This window comes from Gorilla gorilla, chromosome 19 (assembly GCF_029281585.2).
Source record: "Gorilla gorilla gorilla isolate KB3781 chromosome 19, NHGRI_mGorGor1-v2.1_pri, whole genome shotgun sequence".
Classification (NCBI taxonomy): domain Eukaryota; kingdom Metazoa; phylum Chordata; class Mammalia; order Primates; family Hominidae; genus Gorilla; species Gorilla gorilla.
In genome coordinates, this window is record NC_073243.2 from 21,653,252 (window position 1) to 21,679,717 (window position 26,466).

The following is a 26,466-nucleotide window of genomic DNA, read 5'->3' on the forward strand; positions in this document are numbered from 1 at the left end:
AAGTAGTCACACACAAAAGGCTACATATTGTTTGATTCCATTTATATGAAATACCAGGGGCTGGGAGAAGGGGAATGGGGAGTGACTGCTAATGGGTATGGGGTTTCTTTTTTCAGAAATGAAAATGTTCTTGGGCCGGGCATGGTGGCTCATGCCTGTAATCCCAGCACTTTGGGAGACCGAGGTGGGCAGATCACTTGAGGTCAGGAGTTCGAGACCAGCCTGGCCAACATAGTGAAACCCCGTCTCTACTAAAAAAATACAAAAATTAGCCAGACCTGGTGGCGGGCACCTGTAATCCCAGCTACTTGGGAGGCTGAGGTCAGAGAATCGCTTGAACCCGGGTGGCAGAGGTTGCAGTGAGCCGAGGTTGCGCCATTGCACTCCAGCCTGGGCAACAAGTATGACTCCATCTCAAAAAAAAAAAAAAAAGAAAGAAAGAAAGAAAAGAAAAAATATTATTGAGCTAGATAATGGTGATAGTTGCATCCCTTCATGAATATACTAAAACCACTGAATTGTACATTTTACAAAAAGGTGGGTTTTATGGTATGGGAATTATATCTCAACTTTTAAAAAAGAATTTGGCAAGACCTGCTTCACTTGAATAGTGTTAATGGCAGCTGTGTGCCTCCTTAGATCATTCAAATCAAGATGTCTCCTGCTCTGTGTTATAATCTCACCTATGACCTTTGGCTGAATAATCCAATCTTAAGTGTGTAGTTATTCCCACCCATATCTAACCTACCAGAAAACTCTGAAATGTTCTAAAACAAGCAGAAGGAGACTTTAAAAAATGTAGCATGAGCCCATGCTTCCATGAATTAAGATCAGATTGCTAATCAAAAGAATCAATCAGAGCACATGAAAATGAAAAGATGATTTTTAAAAACAAACAAACAAACAAACAAACCCCAGGCCTGGCATAGTGACATACGCATGTAATCCTAGCACTTTGAGAGGCTGAGGCCGGAGGATCGCTTGAGCCCAGGAGTCCAAGACCAAACAAGACAACACAGCGAGACCCTATCTCTACAAAAAATTAGGCAGGTGTGGTAGTGCAGGCCTGTGGTCCCAACTACTCAGAAGGCTGAGGCAGGAGAATGAGACCCAATCTCTAAAAACAAAACAAAATACAGAAGAGCTGACCTGCAGAATGGAGACTGATGAAGAGAAAATGGGTGAGCTGTTGGTTAGAGCCAAAGCATATTCTCAGAACCCACCAAGGACCAAGAAATAAGAATAAGAAGAACAAGGTGACATGTGGTTAGAAAAGTCTCTGGAAGAGAAAGAAATACTTGGCCGGGCGCCGTGGCTCATGCCTGTAATCCCAGCACTTTGGGAGGCCATGGCGGGCGGATCATGAGGTCAGGAGATTGAGACCATCCTGGCTAACATGGTGAAACCCCGTCTCTACTAAAAATACAAAAAAATTAGCCGAGCGTGGTGGCGGGCACCTGTAGTCCCAGCTACTCGGGAGGCTGAGGCAGGAGAATGGCGTGAACCCGGGAGGCGGAGCTTGCAGTGAGCGGAGATCGCGCCACTGCACTCCAGCGTGGGCGACAGAGAGAGACTCCGCCTCAAAAAAAAAAAAAAGAAAAAGAAAGAAATACTTGAAGAAATCATGAAAAGAAGGCTTCACAGTAGTGAAAGAGCACAGCCAGGTATGGCATGACCAACAAACACCTCCACAACAAAAACCTACTCAGAAACGTCGCTTGAAATTTCAGAATACAAGGACTAAAGATGTAAAAACCTAAAGGCTGGGCATGGTGGCAAATGCCTGTAATCCCAGCACTTTGGGAGGCCGAGGTGGGCTGATCACTTGAGGCCAGGAGTTCGAGACCGGCCTGGGCAACATGTTGAAACCCTGTCTCTATTAAAAAAAGAAAGAAAGAAAAAAACATTTAAAAACGTAAATCTTCAGGAAGAGTAAAAACCGTATTACTCACAAAGGAATGAGAATCAAATTTATCTCAGACTTCTCACCAACATCACTAAATTCAAGAGGTCATGGAGGAATAGCTGCAGAGATAGTTGGGAACGTGATGATGGAGGCAGATAAGCTCACATTCAAATGAGCAAGCAAAATAAAGACATGTTTAGCAATGCAAGGACCTAGAAAATTGCTATCCACAGTTCCTACCTGAAAGAATTACTAGCAGAGACATTCTAGTGAAAAGAGAAAGTAAATCCAAGAAGAAGTCAGGGAATTGAGGAAGTAGCAGTGAGACCTATATGCTATAAAGGGCAAATTTTACTGAATATAAATCATAGCTCAAAATACTTAACCCAAATAGAATGAGAAGGAGGGGGAGGTGGCAGAGGAGTTGTCACTGCCAAAGCCGCCATGATGAGAAAACAAAACCCTCCCCAAAAGTAAAACAGCAAAACTAATCATTAAGTTGAAATGAGAATTGGCAACATGAAACCAAATGGTCAGGGGCCATGGGAGCTGGAGAGTTAGGAAGAGAAGGAAGAAAAAAGGTACAAACATCCTTCCCTGTTCAGGGATAGGATAGATAGAGCTACTGACTTAATCCAAACCCTGGTAGAAAATGCCAGTTTTTATTTTTAATTTTTTTTTTTTTTTGAGACAGGGGCTCATTCTGTCACCCAGGCTGGGTTGCAGTGGAGCAAGCATGGCTCACTGCAGCCTTAACCTCCTGGGTTCAAGCAACCCTCTCACCTCAGCCTCCAGAATAACTGGGAACACAGGCACATGCCATCACACCCAGCTAGTTGTTTAATTTTTTGTAGAGGTAAGAGTCACTATCTTACCCAGGCTGGTCCCAAATTCCTGGGCTCAAGTGATCCTCCCACCTCGGCCTCCCAAAGTATTGGGATTACAGGCATGAGCCACTGCACCTGGCCAAAAATACCAGTTTTCACATGTGTGTTAAAACTGTACATTTCTAGAACTACAGAAAAAGGAGGTATATAAGAAATTTGATGGTGTCAATAAAAAACAAGAAAAGGGGAAGGAGAAAACTGTATTGATAATATCTTTAATTTTATAGAGAATTTATAACCCAACATATACAGTATATAGATAATGTATATATTTTTTAACTCATAAGGAACATTCACACACACACACTAGACCAGGGTTTAGACAAGAAAGAATTTCAAAAAGATATCACTTTAGGGTCACATTGTCTGATCATAGTGGAATCAAATTGCTAATTAACAAGAAAAAAATCTATTTGTCAGGATTCTTGTACATGGCTCTCAACAGCTCTTTGGGTAAAGAGGAGAACGTGGAGGTTTTGAACTATGTAGACATGATGGACAGTGAGGGGGCTACTTATCCAAACCCTGTGGAATGTGTCCAACATGGCTGGATGCAGGTTTTCTGGGGACTGAGGTTATACAATTTTGGGGTCCCCTTTTAAGGAAAAGATTATCCCCCCAAAAAAGCTTACTTTTATAAATTTTACCAAAAAAAGGTAATGGGTAAAAAAGCAAAAAAAAAAAAAGTAACCTTGCTAGGACCCTCCCTTGGAAGGAAACTGTGTGTGTGTCATTTAAAAAATAAGATTAAAAAGCTCTTATCTCTAGAAATAGAAGAGCACAAATCACATAAATTCCAAGGAAGTAGAAGGAAATAATTAATGAAATAAAAGCAATGTTAATTTACAAAAACTAAGTAGAGAAAATGGTAGACAATAGAACTGATTAATAAAAGTAAGAGCTATTTCTTTGAAAAGACCATCAAAATAGGTAAGCCTTTGGCAAAACTTACTAAGAATGAGAGAGAAAGAGAAAGATGGAGGGATGGGGAAAAACACAAATGAACAATGAGGGGAATGAGAAAGAAGTCATAACTTTCGGAAGTTAATTGTTTTCAACTTGATGAAGGGCATTTCTGGAATCCTAGGGCGAGGGCCATGTTTGTTGGTAAAACATTGGAACGTTTCCATCACAGCACTACAGTCAGGGTCCAACCAGAAAGCCCGCTACCGCTTGTCACTCTGCATTGACCTGGAGATCCCATGCAATGCAGTTTAAAAGGAAAAACAACAAAGGAGAGTAAATGCTGGCAAAAATATAACTGTTAAGATTTGTAGGCCGGGCGGGCACGGTGGCTCATGCCTGTAATCCCAGCACTTTGGGAGGCCATGGCGGGCGGATCACGAGGTCAGGAGATCGAGACCGTCCTGGCTAACACGGTGAAACCCCGTCTCTACTAAAAATACAAAAAAAAAAAAAAAAAAAATTAGCCGAGCGTGGTGGCGGGCACCTGTAGTCTCAGCTACTGGGGGACTGAGGCAGGAGAATGACGTGAACCTGGGAGGCGGAGCTTGCAGTGAGCCGAGATAGCGCCACTGCACTCCAGCCTGGGCGACAGAGCGAGACTCCGTCTCAGAAAAAAAAAAAAAAAAAGATTTGTAAACAAGGCTGGATGCAGTGGCTCACACCTGTAATCCTAGCACTTTGGGAGGCCAAGTCGGGCAGATCACTTGAGGTCAGGAGTTCGAGACCAGCCTGGCCAACATGGTGAAACCCCATCTCTACTAAAAATATAAAAAGTAGCCGGGCATGGTGGCGGGCGCCTGTAATCCTGGCTATTCGGGAGGCTGAGGTAGGAGAATCACTTGAACCCAGGAGGCAGAGGTTGCAGTGAGCCAAGATCACACCACTGTACTCCAGCCTGGGTGACAGAGCAAGACTCTGTCTCCAAAAAGAAAAAAGAAAGAAAGAAAAGATTTGTAAATGATGTGATGCTGTAACTAGAAAAAACCCAAGAGAATCAACTGACAAACTATTAGAACCAACAGGAAATGTCACCAAAGTAGCAATATTTCAAATATATAGCAGACTAATAATTTACTTCCAGAATATGTATGAAGATCTCCTAAAATCCAATAAAAAGGATAAACAATCCAATAGCATATTGGCAAAAATTATGTTTAAGAAATTCAGAGAAAAGAAAATAGGATCAGTCAACACATTTATGAAAAGATGTTCAATCTCACTAGAAACCGGGTAAAGACAAAGCAAAACAAGAAAACATTTTCACCCGACCATTACATAAAATGTTGAAGTTTGATAATATCAAATCTGGTATCACATTGTGGGGAAATGGCTAACTTAATCCATGGTTGGTGTGCAAATATAAATTTGCACTGTTTTTTGGAAAACCATTTGACAGTATCTATTGCAATTTTCAGTGCTTATACTTTAAACCCATAAAGCATTCTTACAATAATGAAAGATTCCAATGTCTATCACTGCAGAATGGTTAAATAAATTATGGTACAACTATAGTAGAGAATATTATAGTACAGGTAAAGAGAACAGAGTGAATCTATATATACCCATATGAAAAGCTCTCCAAGATCGTCTGTTAAATGTGAGGGAAGAGGTAAGTTGCAGCACTAATGTCTAATACCATCGACCTCTAGAGAGATACGTTGATCAACTCCGCAAGGAGGTCTGTAATTGAAGGAATAACTAAAGGAGACTTTGGTTTTATTTGTTGGGTTTGATTTTTTCCAATGAGAATACATTTAAGAAATCAGGTGGATATTTATAATGTTTGTAGCAGCATTATTCATGGTAGCTAAAACGTGGAAGCAACCCAAACGTCCATCATCAGATGAATGGATAAACAAAATGTGGTATATCCATGCAAGGGAAAGTTACTCAGCCCCCAAAATGGAATAAAGTACTGATTCATGTTGCAAGATGAACGAACCTCGAAAGCATTATGCTAAGTGAAACAGGCCAGACACAAAACGACAAATACTGAATGATCCCACATATGTAGGGTACCTAGAGAAGTCAAATTCATGGAGACAGAAAGTAGAATGGTGTTTACCAAGGGCTGGGGAAAGGAGAATGGGGAGTTGGTGTTTGACGGGCACAGTTTCAGTTGCAGAGAGTGACCAAGTTCTGGAGATGGCTGGTGGTGATGGTTGCAGAGCGATGTGAATGGACTTAATGCCACTGACCTGTATACTTAAGAACCATTAAAATGGGCCAGGTGCGATGGCTCACGCCTGTAATCCCAGCACTTTGGGAGGCCTAGGCAAGCGGATCACTTGAGGTCAGGAGTTCAAGACCAGCCTGGCCAAGATGGCAAAACCCTGTCTCTACTAAAAATACAAAAATTAGCTGGGGGTGGTGGCGGACGCCTGTAATCCCAGCTACTTGGGAGGCTGAGGCAGGAGAATCACTTGAACCTGGGAGGCAGAGGTTGCAGTGAGCCAAGATCACGCAACTGTACTCCAGCCTGGGTGACAAAGCGAGACTCCATCTCAAAAACAAAAAAAATTGTTAAAATGGTAAATTTTATGTTATGCATATTTTACCACAATAAGAAATGTTACACAAAAATAACAAGACAAACAATTGCAAAAATAATAATAGTATAATAAATAATATTTGAACAATTGTAAAATAATAGTAATAACAACACGCTTCTGGGTGTTCAGCTGGTGCTGAAGGATCCCTTTCCATTAAAAAAATATATATATATACTGGGCAATATGTTGCCAAAAAAGATAAATATATAACCAAGATTAAAATAAAAAATGTATAATACACAGTGCCAGAAACAAAAAAGGAATCCAGAGACGAAAGCAGAAGCTGAGATAGAGGAGATCCGTGAATCCCATGAGTCAGACGAATAAAGAAAGAGGCTCCAGGGCCAGAGCCTAAAAACCACACTGTGAACTCCACCAACCTGACCTCAGCCTGTGGATGCCAAGGAGCTGATGTGGCACCCACTTTATACAGGGACACTTGAAGGGCCATTCCATCCTTACAGGAACTTAAAAAAAGAACCTTCTTTGCGGAAGCGGCAAAGAAACCATTCACAGACAGTGAGAGAGAAAATTCACACATGAGTAATTAAAACCCTAAGCCTGTGCCACTTCTGGGTGTAGGGTCTAAATTTACACCACCCATGTAGAATGGAAACTCTAAACTATAAATTTAGCCTATAAAATATTCAAGATTAGTGAAACACTCAGGCCCAGCAGGAAATAAACCAAGGCCGGTCTTTATGAGGACATTTTCCCAACCTAGGGCACAAAAGACTTCCCCCAAAAAGGAAAGAGAGGTATGTGTGACCAAGATGAGTTCACAATCACAAATGAGAAAGAAAACCCATGAGGTACATTTAGTGCACACACACACACACACACACACACACACACACACACACACAGAGCAGAATTAACACTCTTGAGAACTGGAGGGATGAGAGCAGTCTGAAAGTGCTGATGAAATATATGACTTAAATGGTTAGGGAGAGAAAAGGTAAAATACAAAACAGAATTCAGGCTTAAAGGGAAGAAGGTTGGCTCCATTTGGAATTTGTGGAGCATAAGGAGTCTTTAGGACATCCAGGTAGAGGTTAGCAGGAGGTTACCAAAAATGCGAGTGTGGAGCCCAGAAGAAAGGTCCTGGCTGGAGATAGAGCAAGGAGTTGTCATCGAGGTGGCTGGAGCACCCATGGAGGCAGTGTGACTGGCCAGAGCGTCCAGCATGAGGCAGGGGAGGGGGGCCTGGAATGAGTCCTGTGTCTAAGGGCAGGAAACTTGAAGAAGACAAGAGGATCTGCTCTGTCTATGCCACCAATTTCCATTGCATTCCTTTCCAGGAAGAGTTCACGGATCTTCCTTTCCCCAAGATACTTCCCAGAGCCTCTCAGAGCCTTGTCCCAGCCTGCCTTACTGCATAGTAACCCCTGGCTCTGATCTGTCGCTTCCACTCTGCTGCAAGCTTCTAAGGAACGACAAGGCCATCCTGCTTGTCTTTATTCCCCCTACATTGAGCACAGGGTTGAGCCCCTGTGATGGCTCCATAAATGATTATTGAAATGAATGTGTGTGTTCTGTCATGTTGTGGGAATTCACACGAGAATGGGACTTGGAAGGAGCTGGAAATCCAGCTGGTTTCCTCTTCCTCTTACCCTCTCTCCTCTCTTCTTCCCGCTCCCCATTCTGTACTGGGAGGAAATAGTACCAACCTTCGGACTCAGGTAAGCACTGCCCTTCATTCATGAGCACCAGGAAGCATTTGTGAGGGCTGCCACTTGTGCAAGATTGGTCATGCTTCTCCCCCTTCCATTGTTATAAGAATGACCTGCTATCGAACGCACTTTGCAAATATCATCTCATTTAATCATCACAGCTTTTTTACTAGTCCTCCACTCTGCAGATGAAGAAACGGAAGCCCAGGGAGGTGATGTGACTTTTCCTGACCACACAGCCATGGAGTGGCATGGCTGAAGTTCAAACCCAGGCCTCTCTGACTCCAACACTGCAGCTTCTGCCTCTGTCCTGGACCTCCCGCTGTGCTTCCTCGTCCCCTGCCCTCCAGTGCCCTCCCAGCTCACTCTGCTTCTTGCTCACCTGACCGACTGCCCTTAGCTCTCACTGGGTCTGAGTCATACATTCTTTAGCAGACAAGTGGGGGTGGGGGATGGGAAGGGGATGGCCAAATGGATGGTACAAATCCATATTTGTCTTTTCAAGGCTACAAGCACTATTGTGGGGCAGGACCTAGAATCCATGACCCCTTCTAGGCCCCCTCTGGGGTTCTCGGGATGAAGGAAAGAGCAGCAAAGGACCCACTGGCAGATACAAGGCTATGACGACTGGTTAAGTTGCCTCTGGATTGCCCTTGGGGCCAGAGTCAGAGCCCCCCCTTCTCGTGGATGGGACAGTGGTACAGGGTGCCTTTCCTTTCAGACTCATGGTTCCTTGAGCCTGACTTTGTTAGGGCCCAGAACTGTGCCAAGCCTTAGTCCAGTCCGGGAGGTGAAGCCCTGGACTGGGAATCAGAAGACCAGGAATCTGAGCCTGATGTTGCCACCAGCTTGGGGGACTTTGGGCAAGACATGGCTCCTCTGAGCCTGGGTTCTTTGTTGGTTAGATGGGATGACCACACCAGGCCTGCCCATTTCTCAGGATGAGTGCTTTGGCAAAAGGAGAGCTCTGAACCAAGGAGGCAAGGATGGGGATGAGAAAAGGAACAGGAACAGGGCAAGATGGTCACCACCAAGGCAGCCGTTCCCGTGGGCTGGGCCAGGACCATCTCACTGAATACCTCCTGAGAGCATGACCTTGCCCACTCGGCAACTCTGGGCCAGAGCACGACTGCGAATGACAGGAGCAAGAGAGGAAGGAGAAGAGAAGATGAAGAAGAAATAAAGTAGGAGGAGTGGTATGTGGGGTGGGGAAGGAGGGATGGAAGAAACCAACTTGAGGGTAACAGGTACAGAGGTTAGCACCCTGCATCCCAGATGTGGGTCTAGCCCTGGCTCTGCTTCTCACTCCATTGTAACACTAATCAAATACAGCCCTCAGCTGAAGATCTCTGAGCTCAGTTTCCCATATGTGAGCTCAGATTTTACGACATCTTCAGCCACGTTGTCCGTTTGCATTTTAAAGCCTTGCCCCATTGCTTCACTGTCAGGAGCCCTTCCTGGATCCCCTCTCCTGCCTCCTGAAAGTCATGCCTCTCCCTTCTGAGCTAACACCCTCAGCTTAAGCCTGATCCATATATCTTGACTTATATGTGCCACACATCACAAGACAGAGGCCTCAGATGAATCACCTTTGGTTGCTCCTGCCAGGCACTTATACACAGTAGGTGCTCAATGAGCCTGTTAGTGATGAACAATAGCCAAACAGATGGATAGATGGATGCCAAAAAGAATCAGCCTGCTTTGTAGGCTGATCAAACTCCTGGTCAAAACTCTTCTCCATAGAAAGCCTCCTGGATTAATCCCCAGCCATATACTCCTTCTTCAACAACTCCGCCAAAGGAAATCCTGCTTCTCACTGCTGTCCTTCTCTCTCCCCTTAGACCTCAGCTCCTGTCCTGCTCAAAGGCTCCTCCAACTGTCACCCTCCTTGTTCAGCAGATTCCAATACCAAAGACCTGGCAGTCCAAGGAGCTTGGACCCAGGCACCTGCCATTAACCACCCGTGCCACTGGGGTAGTCATTCTGTGGACAAAGGAAGCTCTGTTGAAGTAGGCTGGAGCTTTTATGCCACAGAAAACCCCACAGAAGTCCCCATGAGAGTTCCTGTAAGTGGCAAAATTCAGGGATGCTATGAAGGAGGAACCAAGGCAGATAGACTCTTCACAGAAGACCCAAGCCCCAGCCCCAGTCACCAGCCCTACAGCCCCCCCTGCAACACACCTATGTGCACATCCTGGTCATGAGAGAAGCAGAGTCTCACCTTGATGCTCGTCCAGTTTCCCCATGGTCTCGATCTGCTCCACGAGGTCATTGGAGTTCCACTGGCTCATCCCAATGAGGATGGCATTCTTCCCTTCAGCCATCTCCTCTGTGGGAAGAAGCAGCGGTGAGCAGAAGCAGGTGCAGCTAGGGACAGGTAGCCCTATCAGGAGCTTATGTCTGAGGGACATTTTCTCTTGTCCTATTTCTTCCTTGAGTTGAGGTACACCTCAACTCTTGAAGGTGTCTGTAGCTAGACAGTTACAAGACTTTCAGAGATTTATCATTGAAAGAAGGTACTGTTGTACCCTACTGGGCCTCCACGTGCAACAGCAAAAGAAAGTAACAAAAAGCCTGAAACCCCATAGAAAGTACCATTCCTAGCACTGATGGCAGTATCTCTTGAAAGTCAGTGTGTTTGGGAAGAAAGAGCAAAACCTTGTCATTTGCAAGCAGTTTTTCTTTAAATTACTGACTTCTCTGACCCTCGATTTTCCCATCACTAAAATGGATCTGGCCACAGAGGTGTTGTGAGGATTAAATGAGATAATGGATGTAAAGGTCTTAGTGCAGAGGAGGTGCTCATAGATGAGAGCAATCATGATGATGTCATCACATGAGAAGTAACTCACCACCAGGAGTTGAGTGGATGAGGATTTGTGTGCTGCAGAAGCAGCTCTGGAGTAACTGGAGAAGAAGAAACCTTCCGGTTCTAAGGAAGCTTTGACTTGTATGGAACCTTTAGCCCCCATCTGAACTTTATGACCCTCTTAATTCCTCCATTCTCTCCCACTCCTCCCCTCAACCCTGTCTCTATCCTTGTTCTTTCCTTGTCTGAGCATAGTGAGTCCTCTGGGAGAAATCAGTGGGGCTATATTCCATAACCACACTGAATACAAGGCCCTGGGTCCCACACATCAGATACACACATCTGGTACCGTCCCTCATCCTACAAAGGGACATTTCTTCAAAGACAAACCCTTAGGCATGTGTGCTCTCCTCCCCATACTTTGCCGAAAAACAGATGTGCCTTTCTGGTGAAGAGCTTTGTGCCCTCCCTCACAGAACAGACATCAAAGGGTGTTGAGGACAATCTCCAAGCTTATGATAATTAAGAATAAAGGGTTGAGATCCATTTCACTGCCAAAGAACTTTACCTAGCAGAAGGAATCAATATGGTGCATCTGAAGCTTTGGGAGCTGTCCAGAGTTCTGATTCACTCAAGAGCTCAGTTGACCAGACCCCCAATTCTGGTTAGGACATCTCCTCCTGTCTTATTTTATGTATCTATTTGATTGACTTAACAACACTTATCTAACCGTTACCATACACTGAGATTATTATAAGTACTTTACAAATATTAACTTGATTCTCATAACAATACAAAAAAGGTAAAATTGTTATTATCTCCATTTTATAGACAAGGAAACTGAGGCACAGAGTAGCTGAGTAATTCTTGCCCAAGGTCACTGGCTAGAGCCAGGATTCAAAACCAGGTATACTATTTCAAGAGTCCTGAAATCCTACCACCCTGATAGCCTGCCCTGGACATCCTGTATTGGCTGCCCACACTCCAGCCAGGCACCACACACATTCGGACAATTTCCTGAGCCCAGTGTGTTCCATCTGGGAACTGGTTTATTCTGTGCTGGGCAGGGCCCTGACCAGGTTCCAGTGCAGATCCTGCTGCATGTGAGCTTTATGCTTTTCCACACCCTCCACCACTGTGTCTGCTTTCCTATCTTTTAAACAACAATAACGACTCAGGGTCTATAGCTCTGTCTAGCAAGCTGCTGTGGGGACAAATAATATAGCAAATTTGAAAATACGACACAAGTCAAGGTGCTGTAAACAAATATGAGGTGATATTATTCTTCGGGAAGCAGAATTATGAAGAGGTTAAGAGCTCAATTCTCATGTTAGATTGATTTTTTTCAATCCTGGACCCACCATCTGCTAGCAATACAACTGCAGTTTCCTCATCTAAAAGTGATATCATCGTAGGGCCTCTGTCATTGGATTGTTGTGAGCATTAAGTGAGAAGATGCAGGTAAAGGTGTTTATAAGAGTGCCCCACACACAGTAAAAGCACAGGCTGAGATGCCATTGCATGATGGTATCATCATCATCAGCACCACCACCACCAGTAGGAGCATGGGTGTTATGCCCCACACTCACTCTTGGTTCCACTCCTGCTGTTGTCGGCCCCTATGACATTCTACCCCAGCTCTAGAGTAAGGTAATCAGGATCAGCCTGATTACCACCTTGAGTCTTTGTCTCCTGGTTCAGTTACTCAAGCATGGAGCTATCCATTTGTTCATTCTAGCATTCAATCTACGGTGAATAGATTCCTGAGCACCTACTGTGTGCAGGGTGAGACACAACCTCCCTCCTGCTGGAATCCAGTTTTGTGAAAAACATGATAGAAATACCTCTGACATAAGCTGAGAGAGCCAGGTATGCAGCAGGCACTCAGCACATCCTAGCTTTCTTCTACAGTGCCATAAGTCCTGTCCCAGTGGTTTATGCAAGGCTACTGGAACCCTGTGGGGTCTCCCAGGGCTCTGGAGGTCTGAGCATGCCTACTCCTGCATGGCCCAGGCCACTTTCCTCTTTTTCCTAATCACCAGTATAACCCTGCTCCATCTTTGGCTTTTGGGCTTTTGTCTGTTTCCGATCAAATATGTCTTTCTCTACCGGAGTCTCACCGTGCTTCTCTCACGCTTTACATCCGGCCCTGACTTACTCAGATCTGAGCTCTCTGGACCCCTTTCTATGGGTCTGTGTCTCTCTTGGTCCTTGTAGTTCTCTTTGCCTCTCCCAAGCTCTCCCATGCTGCCTGCCACATCCGTATCCCTCTCTGGGTGGAACATGTATGCATTGCCTTGCTCTCTTCTCACCCCAGCATCTCTCTTTCCTTTCTCTGGGTCTCATCTTATCAGGCTGGGTATGTCTCTTTCTTGATCTCTCTCATTCTCTATGGATTTCTCTTTTGTCTCTCTGGGTCCCTGTCCTCAGGATCTCTCCAGCCCCCTGCTCCCTAAGGGTGTTCTCCCTCCCCTCCCTGTTCTCTCTTGCTGTGTGTGTGTGCACGTGTGCACGTGCATGTGTGTGTGCATGCATGCATGTGTGAGTGCATACATGCATTGTGTGATGTGTGTACATGCATGTGTGAGTGTGTACATGCGTGAGTATGTGCATATGTGCGTGTGTGTGCATATGTGTGTGGCCCTCTCTCCCTCCTGCTCCCTCTCACTCTCTGCTTTATCTTACCTTCTCTGGCATTCTCACACTCCCTGCCCCTCCGCCCATCCCTGTCTCTCTGCTGCTCTGTGCACCCTCCCAACTCCCCAACATGCTTTCTCTCCCACACTCAGCCTTTACGTCTTCACTCTGGCAACAATTGGCTTGTCCCCTGAGAAGCAACAAGAACACACACACACACACACACACACACGGAAGCAGCAGCAGCAATATCTTCTTTTGGAGCCATTCAGGCAAAGAGGGGAGCTGCAGGGCTCAGCTTGAAGTCTTTGCTCTGCTTCCCACATTGTAGGACATGCCTCCAACAGGACCTGTGGAGGCCACAGCGTGCCCATTTGTATAAGCACCCTGGTTGATTTTGCTTTTCACCTTCTGGTGACTGTCTCCCGCATGCTAATTCTCATCCTGGTGACCTCTGCTTCGGACATGGTTTTAGCATGTACTTCACCCTACTGAGACCTGACCCAGCTCTGACTAAGCTCCAAGCTAAGCCTCACCCACTGTCACAATAGCCCTGGCCTTGACCACAGATTGACTCTGACCCTGGCCAAAACCTGGTTATACTCTACTCCTGTAAGCACAACCTACAATGCCATAAGGAAAGCCTTTCTTCCTACCCTGGAGCTTCTGTTTCTACTGTTGACAGGACTCCAGAGTAAAGAATCTCTTTGTCTTGGCCAGGCGCAGTGACTCACACCTGTAATCCCAGCACTTTGTGAGGCTGAGGCGGGCAAATCACGAGGGCAGGAGTTCGAGACCAACCTGACCAACATGGTGAAACACCATCTCTACTAAAAATACAAAAAATCAGCTGGGCGTGGGGGCGGGTGTCTGTAATCCCAGCAACTCAGGAGGCTGAGGTGGAAGAATCGCTTGAACCCGGGTGGCAGAGGTTGCAGTGAGCTGAGATCGTGCTACTGCATTCCAGCCTGGTGACAGAGTGAGACTCCATCTCAAAAAAAAAAAAAAATCTCCTTGTCTCATGCCAGGAAAGCTTCACCTCCAGCTCATGGAGCCGAGGGCTTGGTCACATTCTGCAGATGGCCCATCCAGTACCACTCATCATCAGGCCCACAACATGGATTTCTCCAAGGACCTAGATATGCATTGCTTGGGGCTCTGGACCACAAGATTGCTCACATTCACCTTGCACTGCCTACCACATGCCCCCATGGCCCCCCTATAGCCAATACCATGACTCCCTCTTCCTTGTGAGGGGCAGTCCCCACACAGCCCATCCCCAGACATGTTGGGGCTGATTCCATGGCGTTCTCTTTTCCACTTCCCCTCCCCCACTGGAGGAAAAGGTAGAGGGAGAGTGGGGGCCTGTGGCACACCTGTGCTTTGCTTCTGTGATGGCTCCTTGGCCCAGGAATAATCACGCAGCTTCCCATGGTGACATCCTTCCACTCCCTCCAGGAGACAAACAGTTCTACCCTTGCCATTCTACAGATGAGGAACCTGAGGCTCAGAGACCCAAGACTTGCCTGAGATCAGAGGGCAGCCAGTCAGTGACAACTATCATGGAAACCTGGTCCTCTACGCCCAGAGGACACATATCATTTTCTTCTGTTCCCCCTTCTCTCACCCTTGGGGTTGGAAACCACTGGGAGGCTGAGTGATCACAGGGAAAGCTCAGATCAAAATGAGAAGGCTTGGCATGTGCCCCCCATTCTCTGTGAGACCTGACCCTGACTTCGAGATTTTGTCTGTAAAATGGGATGATTTAGCCATGCACTACCTTCCTCTCCCAGTTGCTATGGGAAACCAGGAGTTAGAGGCACAAGCAGATTCCGCAACACAGAACCCAGCTCCTCAGGCCCCAGCCTCCCACCTTGGGGAGTGGGGGAGGGGAGGACCAGCCAGGCTGGGCACTGAGAGAGCAAGAAACCAAGGACACAAAAGACATGGGGGTAAATGCAGAAAGGAGGACTCCTCCAGCTTCTAGCTCAGAGAGTTCCCTTAGCCCTGCTGAAGGAGACAAGTCTTGTGCTTTGCTCTTGATCCAGCTACCCAGTGCCAGACGTGCCCTGAGAGTAAATCCTAGATCCACCACCACCACCACCATACCCAGCCCATTCCTGGCCCTGATGGCATTTTTGTCTCTGCAACTGTCAGGGCCTGGCCTGCTTATGCATATTCATGGAGGGAGGGCTATTTAGATGCTGGAGGGGGTTGGGAAACCAAAAGAAAAGTATTTCCCATTCAAGTGAGGGAATGGACCTGGACACCACAGCCAACAGAGCCTTGCAAGGCCATGGGGAGCCTCATTGACAGATCCTTCCAGGTGAAGCCCAGCATCCTCATTTTACAGGTGCAGAGCTGTGCCACTGGCCCACGGCCATGCAGAACCTCGGGAAGGGCTGGGCCAAGAATCGAGATCCTGCCAATTAAAGGCACTCCCAGTAACACTATCTCCTGGCAGTTAATTTCATGAAAACACCTCTGTTTGTACCTAGATGTTTGCTGGTACAAATAATTGGATATTGTTCCAATTATTTCCAATATCCAAATAATTGGATTATTCTTTCTAAGGTTAAAGTGAAGGATGCAGCTGATATTTTCTAAATGAAGACATACATTTTGCTATAAAAACAGAACACAAAGTGAGCTAGGCTTGGCATATCCAGCCAAATCCCAAATAAACTCAACCAATACCACAGTGACTGCACTAGCCCCAACCTTGCATCCTTTCAGGGATGAAGACTTCAAAAGACAGTTTCATTTTCTCTCTAGAACTTAGCGTTTCATAGCCAGGAACCCTGGGAAACCTGGGCTGCTCTAACAGGTCAACCCATCCTCCTTGGTCCACTAAGCTTTTCTTACCCATGGCTTCTGGCCAGACTACCTGTCACCCAGCAATCTTCATCCCTCACAACGAGGAGCTCACTCAAGGTCCAGGCATGGTTCCATTTTGAGGATCCATCCTGCACTACGGACTCTGAGTTCTGCATCTCTGGCCTTCTCTGGGACAGGGACAGGGTACTCAGGGCCAACCCTGAGCCTGGCCAGGAAAGCGTGTCCAGAGGACACCCACTGCCTTCCACAATATGGGCTACTGGGTCTAGTCTGCCCCCTCTCTCCTTGCTGGGGCTGTGAACCCACAGCACTGAGCCAGTGCCTCCCTGGCTCACTCTGGCCACACCAGCCTTCCTGCTGTTGCTCAAAGACGCCGAGCTTGGGTGCAGTGGCTCACGCCTGTCATCCCAGCACTCTGGAAGGCTGAGGCGGATGGATCACCCAGGGTCAGGAGTTCAAGACCAGCCTGGCCAGCATGGTGAAACCCCATCTCTACTAAAAATACAAAAAAAATCAGCTGGGCCTGGTGGTACATGCCTGTAATCCCAGCTACTTGGGAGGTTGAGGCAGGAGAATCGCTTGAACCCGGGAGGCAGAGGTTGCAGTGAGCCGAGACTGTGCCACTGCAGTCTAGCCTGGGTGACAAGAGTGAAACTCCATCTAAAAAAAAAAAAAAGATGCCAAGCTCATTCCACCAATCAACACTTTGCGCTGGCTGTTCCCACTGTCTAGAACACTCTTCCCCCTGGATTCGCAGGTGGCTCATTTCTGATTACTCAGCTCTCAGCTCAGGGCCACACCCCAGGGACCCTCTAGCAGCCATCCACTCTATCATGTCCTTTTATGTTATATGGTGGGGACAGTCTCCATTTTTTAAACAGCATTACTGAGGCATAGTTGACATTCCATCAACTACACACCTTTAAAGCGCACAGCTGGGTAAGTTTTGACATATGTACATACCTGTAAAACCATTACCCCAACCAAGCTAGTGAACAAGGCTCCATCCCTTCTAGAAGTTCTCTCCTGCCCCTATTTATCCCTCCTCCCCCAACTCCCCATCCCCAGGTGACCGCTGATCTGCTCCTGCCACCACAGATTGGTTTTCATGTCCTAGACTTGTGTATAAATAGAATCATACAGGATGTACTCTGCTTCAGTCTGACTTCTTTCACTTGGCATGATTATTCTGAGATTTATCCATATTGTTGCATATATCCGTGGTCCGTTCCTTCTTAACTGTACCACAATTTGTTCACTCACTGATGCTCATTTGGGCGTTTTCAGTGTGGGGCTATAATCCATCAAGCTGCTGGGAACATTCACGAGCAAGTTCTCAGGTGGACAAATGCTTTCTTTTTCTTGGGGAAATGCCAACAAGCAGAAGGGTTGGGTCACATGGTAGTGAAGTATGATTTGCTTCTTAAGCAGCTGCAATCAATTTTCCAAAATGATTGTATCATCATACATTCCCGCCAGCCGAGTTTGAAAGTTCCAGTGCCTCCACATCTTGGTAAGTTATTATTATTATTATTGAGACGGCATTTCCCTCTTGTTGCGCAGGCTGGAGTACAATGGCGCGATCTCAGCTCATCGCAACCTCTGCCTCCCAGGTTCAAATTATTCTCCTGCCTCAGCCTCCCGAGTAGCTGGGATTACAGGAATGCTCCACCATGTCCAGCTAATTTTGTATTTTCAGTAGAGACAGGGTTTCTCCATGTTGATCAGGCTGGTCTCGAACTCCTGACCTCAGGTGATCCACCCGCCTCAGCCTCCCAAAGTGCTGGGATTACAGGCATGAGCGACCGCGCCCGGCCCCTGGTAAGTTATTTTAATCAGCCATTCTAATAAGTAGGTATTGGTATCTCATTGCAGTTTTGATTTACAGTAATGACGTCATTCCCTAATGATGAATGACGTGGAACATCTTTTCACATGCTTACTTGCCATGTATATATCTGCTTTGGTGCAGCATTTATTCCTTTGTGTTATTTTGTTTATGGTGTTTTGTTGTTGTTGTTGTTTTCCAGGCAGTCTCGCCCTGTCACCCAGGCTGGAGTGTAATGTCGTGATCTCGGCTCACTGCAACCTCTGCCTCCTGGGTTCAAGCGATTCTCCTGCCTCAGTCTCCTGAGTAGCTGGGATTACAGGTGTGTGTCACCATGCCCAGCTAATTTTTTTGTATCTTTAGTAGAGACGGGCTTTCACCATGTTGGCCAGGCTGGTCTCACACTCCTGAACTCGTGATCCGCCTGCCTCTGCCTCCCAAAGTGCTGAGATTACAGCCACTGTGCCCAGCCTATGGTAATTCTTAATAGAATGTATTTGCTTGTGTATTGTCTTCCTATTTGTCACCTACCACCACCACTAGGCTATGAGCTCCATTGGCTGGGGCAGGACTCGCTTGCTCCTGTATCCTCCACACCCAGAAGAGCACCTGGCACTTGATGGACGGAAGCACCATTAATACTGTGGAAAGAGTAAATGAATGAGGCTGAATTCTAGCTCCCGCTCTGCCTCTTTGTGTGGCCCTGAACAAGTTTCCCGGCCTCCGTTTCCCAGCTTGTAAAGTGAGTCAGAGGTGTTAGATTCAAAAACCTTGAGGAGCCTCCCAGCTCTGGCTTGTTTGGGGTTGGAGGCCACATGCCCTTCTGGCCACTCTGGGTTTTCCCTTACTCTGCATCTTCCAACCTCGGCACTGCTGGGCTGTGGCCCCCCAGATATCCTGTCTTGACAGGGGAGGGAGTGACACTTCTTTTGAATCTGGGAGCCTGGACCCCATAGCCCACCCTGCAGCATCTAATCACTCCTGAGCCCCAGACCTGCCACCTTAGCCAGAGGAGCTGGCACCCTGCCGAGGAGTTGTTATGGATCCAGAGAGCTCAATACTCCTGCCTGACTGTTCCCTAATCCCTCCCATGCCTTCCATACACAACCAGAGACCCCCAGAACCCAGAATTCCTCTCTGCTCCCAGACCATGAGCTCCAAGGGCCTCTCCAGGTGAACCCCAGTGCTAGGCCAAAGGGTTGGGGCTGATGGCCGCAAGGGAGGGAGGACGGTCCTAATTGGTAACACATCCAAGGGAAAGGGCTGACCTGGACACTAAACTCCCAGGTTCCAGCCCCTGCACTTCCACCTTGATGTGTGATCTGGTGGCGGTGGGGGGCAGGAGGTCCCTTTGGTGCTGTGGCCTCAGTTTCCCCATTAGTGCACTGAGGAGGAAGGAGATACAATGTTCCCAGGTCCAGTCAGTGCTGGTACCTAGCAACGCAGTTTCTTCCAGTGTAGATGCCGCTTGGTTTCTCATTCCTCTGGTCATTTTTGTATCAGTTGAGGTGGGCAGGGGTGGGGGCTCACGACGGGGGTTATGGGCAGAGGAGGGAGTACAGATGCAGGAGCTCGCAGGGACAGAAGGCTGCCCAGGCAGCAATGAGACTGCCAAACCCAGGGCAGCACGAAGCCCAGGAGTTGGCTGCAAGTACCCAGCTGGTCTCTGCAGGGAGACACAGAGAAGGTCACCTGTGAAGACCTCCACACGTGCAGGAACTGTTGAAATGGACATCCATGGCAGCCAAGGAGTCTTTTGAGGGGCTCGTGGGGGAAACCCAGGGAGCTTTGGAGGCTCTGGTGCAGGATGTCTGAGTGGGGCTGGATTTAATGGTGCTGGCCCCACCACAACTAGACTTGGAACTGTTGAGGCCACAGGATGCCAGGCCATGCTCAAGCGGAAGACAGAGACCACACCCAGGGTCAGGGTCAGGGTCAGGGTTCAGCCTGGGCTGGAGAGCAGAGGGCAAGGAAGCAGACCCTCAAGGGATACTCAGAAGCCCATGGCCTGGTCCCAGACACAGAGCATTGGCTGGGCTCGGCTGGGCTGGACCAGAGCCCTGGGAGAGAGAGAAAGCATGGCTTCACCTCTCACTGCCTTGAGCCAAGGAAACACACAAAGGCCTTGGTCAGGGAGGAATGGAAAGGACGTTAGCAGTTGGCAAATCAGAACTAAACAGGGTCCCAGCAGCCTGTGAGGTGGATCCTGTGGCTTAGGAATGCAGATGCTCTGGAAGAGGGCAGATGGGAGGGAGGCTGCAGAGATATACCAGGTCCTGTAGGGTGTGTGGAGAGGCAGAAGATGGGGAAAGACGGGAGAGTCTGGGATCCCGAAAGAAAGGGAGAAGAAAAAAAGGAAGTGACCGGGCGCGGTGGCTCACACCTGTAATCCCAGCACTTTGGGAGGCCAAGGCAGGCAGATCACTTGAGGTAAGGAGTTCGAGACCAGCCTGGCCAACATGGTGAAACCCTGTCTCTACTAAAAATAAAAAAAAAATTAGCCAGGTGTGGTGGTGCCTGCCTGTAATCCCAGCACTTTGGGAGGCCGAGGCGGGCAGATCACTTGAGGTCAGGAGTTTGAGACCAGCCTGGCCAGCATAGTGAAACCCTGTCTCTACGAAAACTACAAAAAAAAAAAAAAAAAATTGGCCAGACGTGGTGGCGCATGCCTATAATCCCAGCTACTTGGGAGGCTGAGGCAGGAGAATTGCTTGAACCCAGGAGGCAGAGGTTGTAGTGAGCCAAGATCGCTCCATTGCACTGCCACCTGGGCTACAAAGCGAGACTCCATCTCAAAAAAAAAGAAAAAAAAAAAAAAAGGAGATGATGAGAAAGAAAACACAGGGCCACCAACATGGGAGGAGTGAGAAGTGGGGCCGATTTCACGGCAGAACAAGCCGTGAGATGGGAGGGAGAGGACAGAGACAACGGAGGGGCCAGGGAGACAGCCGTCAGCATGAGAAGCACTGCAGCTGCTCTCAGGGACGGCAGGTGAGCAGGGCCCGAAGGGATAGAGCTGACCCTCGCGCCACCCACAGATGCCTCTGTCGTCAGCTGGGAACGCAGAGCCCTGATGAACTGCAGAAATGTTTTAAATGAAAGTCTTCCAAGCATCAAAATATTGAAGCCGTTGTTGTCTCACTGTGGGTTAGTTGCTATGGAGAAATTCAGCCCCAGCAGCCACTCTAATTAGACGCCCATGGGAGACAGGCCCCAAATGGGCTGGTTTAGGGCTGGCCTCAGGGAAGGGGTTCCCCGCCTAGAGCCAAGAATGGGGGACAGCTCCCCAACTCCCAGCCACATGTCCTAAAAATCACCCAAACTGAGTCTTCTCCATTGTTGGAGGCATAGAGCTGATAGGGAAACTGAGGCCCAGAGAAGGTGAAAGCCCCGCCAAGGTCACAGAACTAGTCGACGGCATGGCTGAGACCACATCGCAAGTGTCCCGCTCTGGGTATTGACGTCTTCCCGGCACGTAGTCTGTTTCTCTTCCAAGACCCCGTTTGCCAAGCATTTCAAAGCCGGCTCTGTCTCAGGAGTAAGTCAACACCCTAAATATGGTGACTTCCCAGAGTGGGGCCACGCAGGCCAAGCAAGAGCCAGGGACTGTCCTGGGCTGTGGAGCAGGACCCTGGTGCTTCTCCCCAACTCCTCTGCAGCCCAGCCGAGCACGGCTAGGGAGGGTCTTCTCTCCTCAATTCCAGACCGATTCCACCTTCCCATGCCCGTACACCTGCCTGGGTGCTCGTGCCTCTGAGCCTTCAAGGCTGATCTCTGCCTGAAATGTCCACCCCTTTGGATGCTCCTTTCTTTCAATCCCAACGTCAACAATTCTCCTTCCTATGTCTCATGGGTTGGCCGTGAAGAGATGCAGAGGTCATTTCCCCACCCTCCTTGTCCCTCACCTGAACACTGGCAACAGTCTTTCTAACACTCTGGCCCTCCCTGCATCTATGAGGCTCATTTCTTTTTTTTTTCTTTTCTTTTTTTTTTTTTTCTGAGACAGAGTATCGCTCTGTCACCCAGGCTGGAGTGCAGTGGTGCCATCTCGGCTCACTGCAACCTCTGCCTCCCGGGTTCAAACGATTCTCCCGCCTCAGCCTCCCCAGTAGCTGGGATTACAGGCACCCGCCACCACACCCGGCTAATGTTTTGTACTTTTAGTAGAGATGGGGTTTCACCATGTTGGCCAGGCTGGTTTTGAACTCCTGACTTCAAGTAATCTGCCTGCCTTGGCCTCCCAAAGTGTTAGGATTACAGGAGTGAGCCATCGCCTCCAGCCGAGGCTGATCTTAAGTCGCACCGACTCACAGGTGCATGCAGCATCTCCTCTCAGCCCCCTCCCCGCTGCCCACCACCTCCTGGCCACTTGGCCTTCCTCCAGTTCCTGGAATGTTCCTGTCTCTCCTACTTCAGGGCCATCACACCTGCTGTGCCCTTTGTCCAGAAGGTTCTTTCTTCCCTCTCTCCACCTTGCCAATATCTTACTCCTTAGCTCTGCAGAGAGGGTGCTAACAACCTCCTCACCATGTTCAATTAGCTGCCCCTCTGACTGTTCTCTTTTTTTTTCTTGAGACAGAGTCGTACTCTGTCACCCAGGCTGGAGTTCAGTGGCACCATGTCAGCTCACTGCAACCTCTGTCCCCTGGATTCAAGCAATTCTCCTGCCTCAGTCTCCCGAATAGCTGGGACTACAGGCACCCACCACTACACCCGGCTAAAGGAATTTTAGTAGAGATGGGGTTTCACAGGGCCACCTGTTAAAGGGAACACATCTGTTAAGGGAACACACATGTTGGCCATGCTGGTCTCGAACTCCTGACCTCAGGTGATCCACCCGCCTTGGCCTCCCAAAGTGCTGGGATTACAGGTGTGAGCCACCGCGCCTGGCCTGACTGTTCTCTCTTACAACAGCTGGCACTTTTACTTAGCGGCGGCACTTTTACTTAGTGGCGATGGTCCCCATTCGTCATTGTATTTTCTTGGATGTCTGCCTCTCCTGCAAGGCTATAAGTATGATGAGAGCAGCAATGTGACGACTGATTGCCACAGGATCCCTGGCACCTAGCAGAGTTCCCGGCACATGTGAGGGGTTCAGCAAATATTTCAAACAGTGAACAGACGAAGGCTGAGCCCCTGCTCTTGGCACACCCACAGGATGGGTAAGTATGGAGTGTGGAGCTGCAGATACCACGTCTGAGTGGGGAGGGATGCGGACCCCCAAATGGGATCTTCTTCTTGAGGCTTCTAGGAAGGTCACCCAGCCAGTGATATGAGACTGGGGTTCACTCACCTCTGGCATCAAAGAATTCATCATCTGAGCTCTCCACGGAGTCACTGAGGACATTTCGAAGGTGCCAGGGGGCACCGCCGCCCGGGGGAGGGCCACCTGTTAAAGGGAACACATCTGTTAACCAAGCCTGAGATGGTGTCCCAGTATGAGGGAGGTGACCCAAGACCCCCCTGGACTAAAGGCCAGTTAGCATCCTGCACATCTGTGCCCTCTCCCTCCGAGGCCTCAGACCTCACAGAGCCCTCCCTCTCCTGTGCTGTCATTGAAGCTCAAAAACCTCTCTGAGTAAGTGCAGCAGAGCAAGAATGCGTGTGCCCATTTTCCATGTCCTAACACTGAGGCTGGTGGTAGTTATGAGCCTTTACCAAGGTGACTTTGCCAAGCAGTGTCTCAGTCAGCACAGGGGAAGCTCTGCTGTATTAACAAATGAGCTCAGACGTTTAAACAGCAATGGTTCATTTCTCACTCACATACAGGTTGGAAGGGAGCTCTGCTTATTGCTATCACTCATAAGTGCCACCACCTTATGATGTCACCAGCCCAAAAGGAGACATCAAGTTCTGGCCAAGCAGGGGAGAAAAGCTCAGTAAATCTCACCTAGTCTTAAATGCTTCTGCCCAGAAATCACACACTTCTGCTCGCATTTCACTGGCCCTGACTACCAGGCACACACGTCCTGTCCCTCAGAGACCTGCATTCTTGTATCGGCAATGCCCCTGCCTCAGTTTTTCCATCTGTACAGTGAGAATCCTGGCAGAGACTGTCCTTTGAAACTCTTCTACTCTGACTGATATTGGAGGAGCCCACCTGGCCCACAGTAACTGTCAATAAACAAGCACGGGGCGGGGGGTGGACATCCTCCCCAGCCACTGCCAGGTGAGCCTGATGGTGCAGTCCTTCGAGATACCTGCTACAGTCCCAGTTCACCACACCCCCTACCCTGCAGCATGCTGGCACTGTTCCCTGCCCTGAGTCCAGATCCCAGAGCATAAACTGTTCCTGAAGGGAGACGGCCAGCCCAGGCCATCCAGGGACACAGCCCTCCTGCCTGTCGTTCCTGCCTGGCCCACCACAAACTCCCAAACACAGTTTGTGCTTCATGGCTTGGAGCCCAGTGAGAAGCACATTCTGAGACATCAAAAGGACAGAGGGTACAGCGAACACCAACTCGGTAGTCACCTCTAGGTACAAGGCTGATTCCCTAAGCTTCTGATCCCCTGTCTCCACCAGTGTGAGCTGACGTTCCACCCTCGGGCCCTGGATTTACTGCAAGGGGGGTCCTGAGAGTTCAGATGCACCATAACTGTGTGTTCCTAACACAGATATGGGACGATTTTCCAAATGTATGTGGAGGACATTCTAGCTATTGCAATAAGACAAGAAAAAAGAAATGATTGGAAAGGAAGAAATAAAATTGTCTTTATTCCCAGATGACATGATTGTCTATGCAGAAAACAAAAAGTCTACAAAATCTATATTAAAAAAACTACCAGAACTAACAACTGAGTATAGCAGGATTGTAGGATACAAGATCGACATGCAAAAGTCAATTGCCTTCCTAGATACACGAAATGAACTGAAATTTGAAAATGATAACGCCCTTTAAAGTAGCACACACAAAATACTTAGGTATAAAGCAAATGTATATAAAAATTTCTGTGATTCAAAAACTACAATCACTTAAAATTATTCCTGAATTATATCAACTGTATGTTTTCTCAATCAACAGATACTAAAGGTATAAAATCTATCATATCTACTACATTTGCATACTATGTGAATATGCTATATTAATATACAGACATCCCTTGCCATCCCAATCTTTTCCGTTCCTAAGAAGTAAGAATTTGGATAGTCAGGAAAGTCCTATTATCCCCATCTGTTCAGCTCCTGAGTTTTAGATAGTAAGAAGCAAGAGTTTAAGTAGCAACAGAGTCAGCTGAGGATTTATCTGGATCCATTTGGCTCCTGAGTTTGAACAGCAAGAGCCCAGTGAGAGGCTCCTCTATGCGGTGGCCTCATACATGCACGGTTTAGATCCATCCGAGAACAAAGGCAGAGGCATTCTCTCTGATGACCTGTGCAGGGGTCCCAGCAGGAGGTCTGGGGCAGAGGGAAAGGCTGCAGGGAGGCCAGTCAGCTCCATTTGAGGGAGCAAGTTCTCCCAGCTACAGGTGAGCAGAAAAGGAAGGGGCTGGTAGGCATCAAAGGGGCCTCTCATTCCATAGACACTGTGTTGGGAACTGGGAACACTGTGGGGAATGGACAGGACTGGGTGCTCGCAAAGCTTACATTCTGCAGGCGGGGAAGGAAAAGCCAGCCTCAGTCAAATAAACAACCCAGATAATTTCAGCCCAAAACCTCTCCCTTCCTACACTATGTCCTCCTTCCTCAAGTGTCTCTTATGTGATAATTACAGCCTAAAGAACAGACAGACTTGAACGTGTGGATCTGTACATCCGCAGGGAGAAAATGGTTGGGGAAACTCAGCCTCAGACATCAAAAGAACTTTGTCACCTATTGTAGTTATAAATGCTGAACTAACACGATGTCTCCCTTTTATTATTGTGGCTCTCTTTTGTGGTTAAAATATATATTCTTTTCAAATGCATATTTTATCTTGTTTACTATTATTCTACTTGCTTTCAAAATGTATACCTGCCTTGGTGTTTTGTTTTGTTTTTGAAACAGAGTTTTGCTCTTGTCGCCCAGGCTGGAGTGCAATGGTGCGATCTTGGCTCACTGCAACCTTCACCTCCCGGGTTCAAGAGATTCTCCTGCCTCAGCCTCCCAAGTAGCTGGGATTACAGGTGCCTGCCACCATGCCCGGCTAATTTTTGTATTTTTAGTAGAGACGGAGTTTCACCATGTTGGCTAGGCTGGTCTCGAACTCGTGACCTCAGGTGATCTGCCCGCCTCAGCTTCCCAAAGTGCTGGGATTACAGGCGTGAGCCACTGCATCTGGCCCCACCTTGGTTTTTAAATGTATACTGGATACCAGGTCTTCCCTCCCCTCCAGCAGGGGCTGCCCAACAAACTTCTGGAAAGCTGTTGGGGTGCGGGGAACCTCAGTTATA

At 47.9% G+C, this 26,466-nt stretch overlaps 1 protein-coding gene across 2 annotated transcripts in view; it reads right to left on the reverse strand.

Moving 5' to 3' along the window:
* The window catches only part of PITPNM3 (PITPNM family member 3), a 105,961-nt gene that overhangs the window by 64,124 nt on the left and 15,371 nt on the right, over positions 1-26,466 (reverse strand). Inside the window, exons 2-3 of one of the 2 annotated variants that reach the window (XM_055367293.2) lie at positions 23,390-23,485; positions 10,206-10,313 (exon numbers count right to left, since the gene is read on the reverse strand). In XM_055367293.2, coding sequence (XP_055223268.1) covers positions 10,206-10,313; positions 23,390-23,485 — 204 coding nt within the window. The remainder of the gene's footprint in view (positions 1-10,205; positions 10,314-23,389; positions 23,486-26,466) is intronic. The other variant, XM_055367294.2, reaches the window with a different exon arrangement.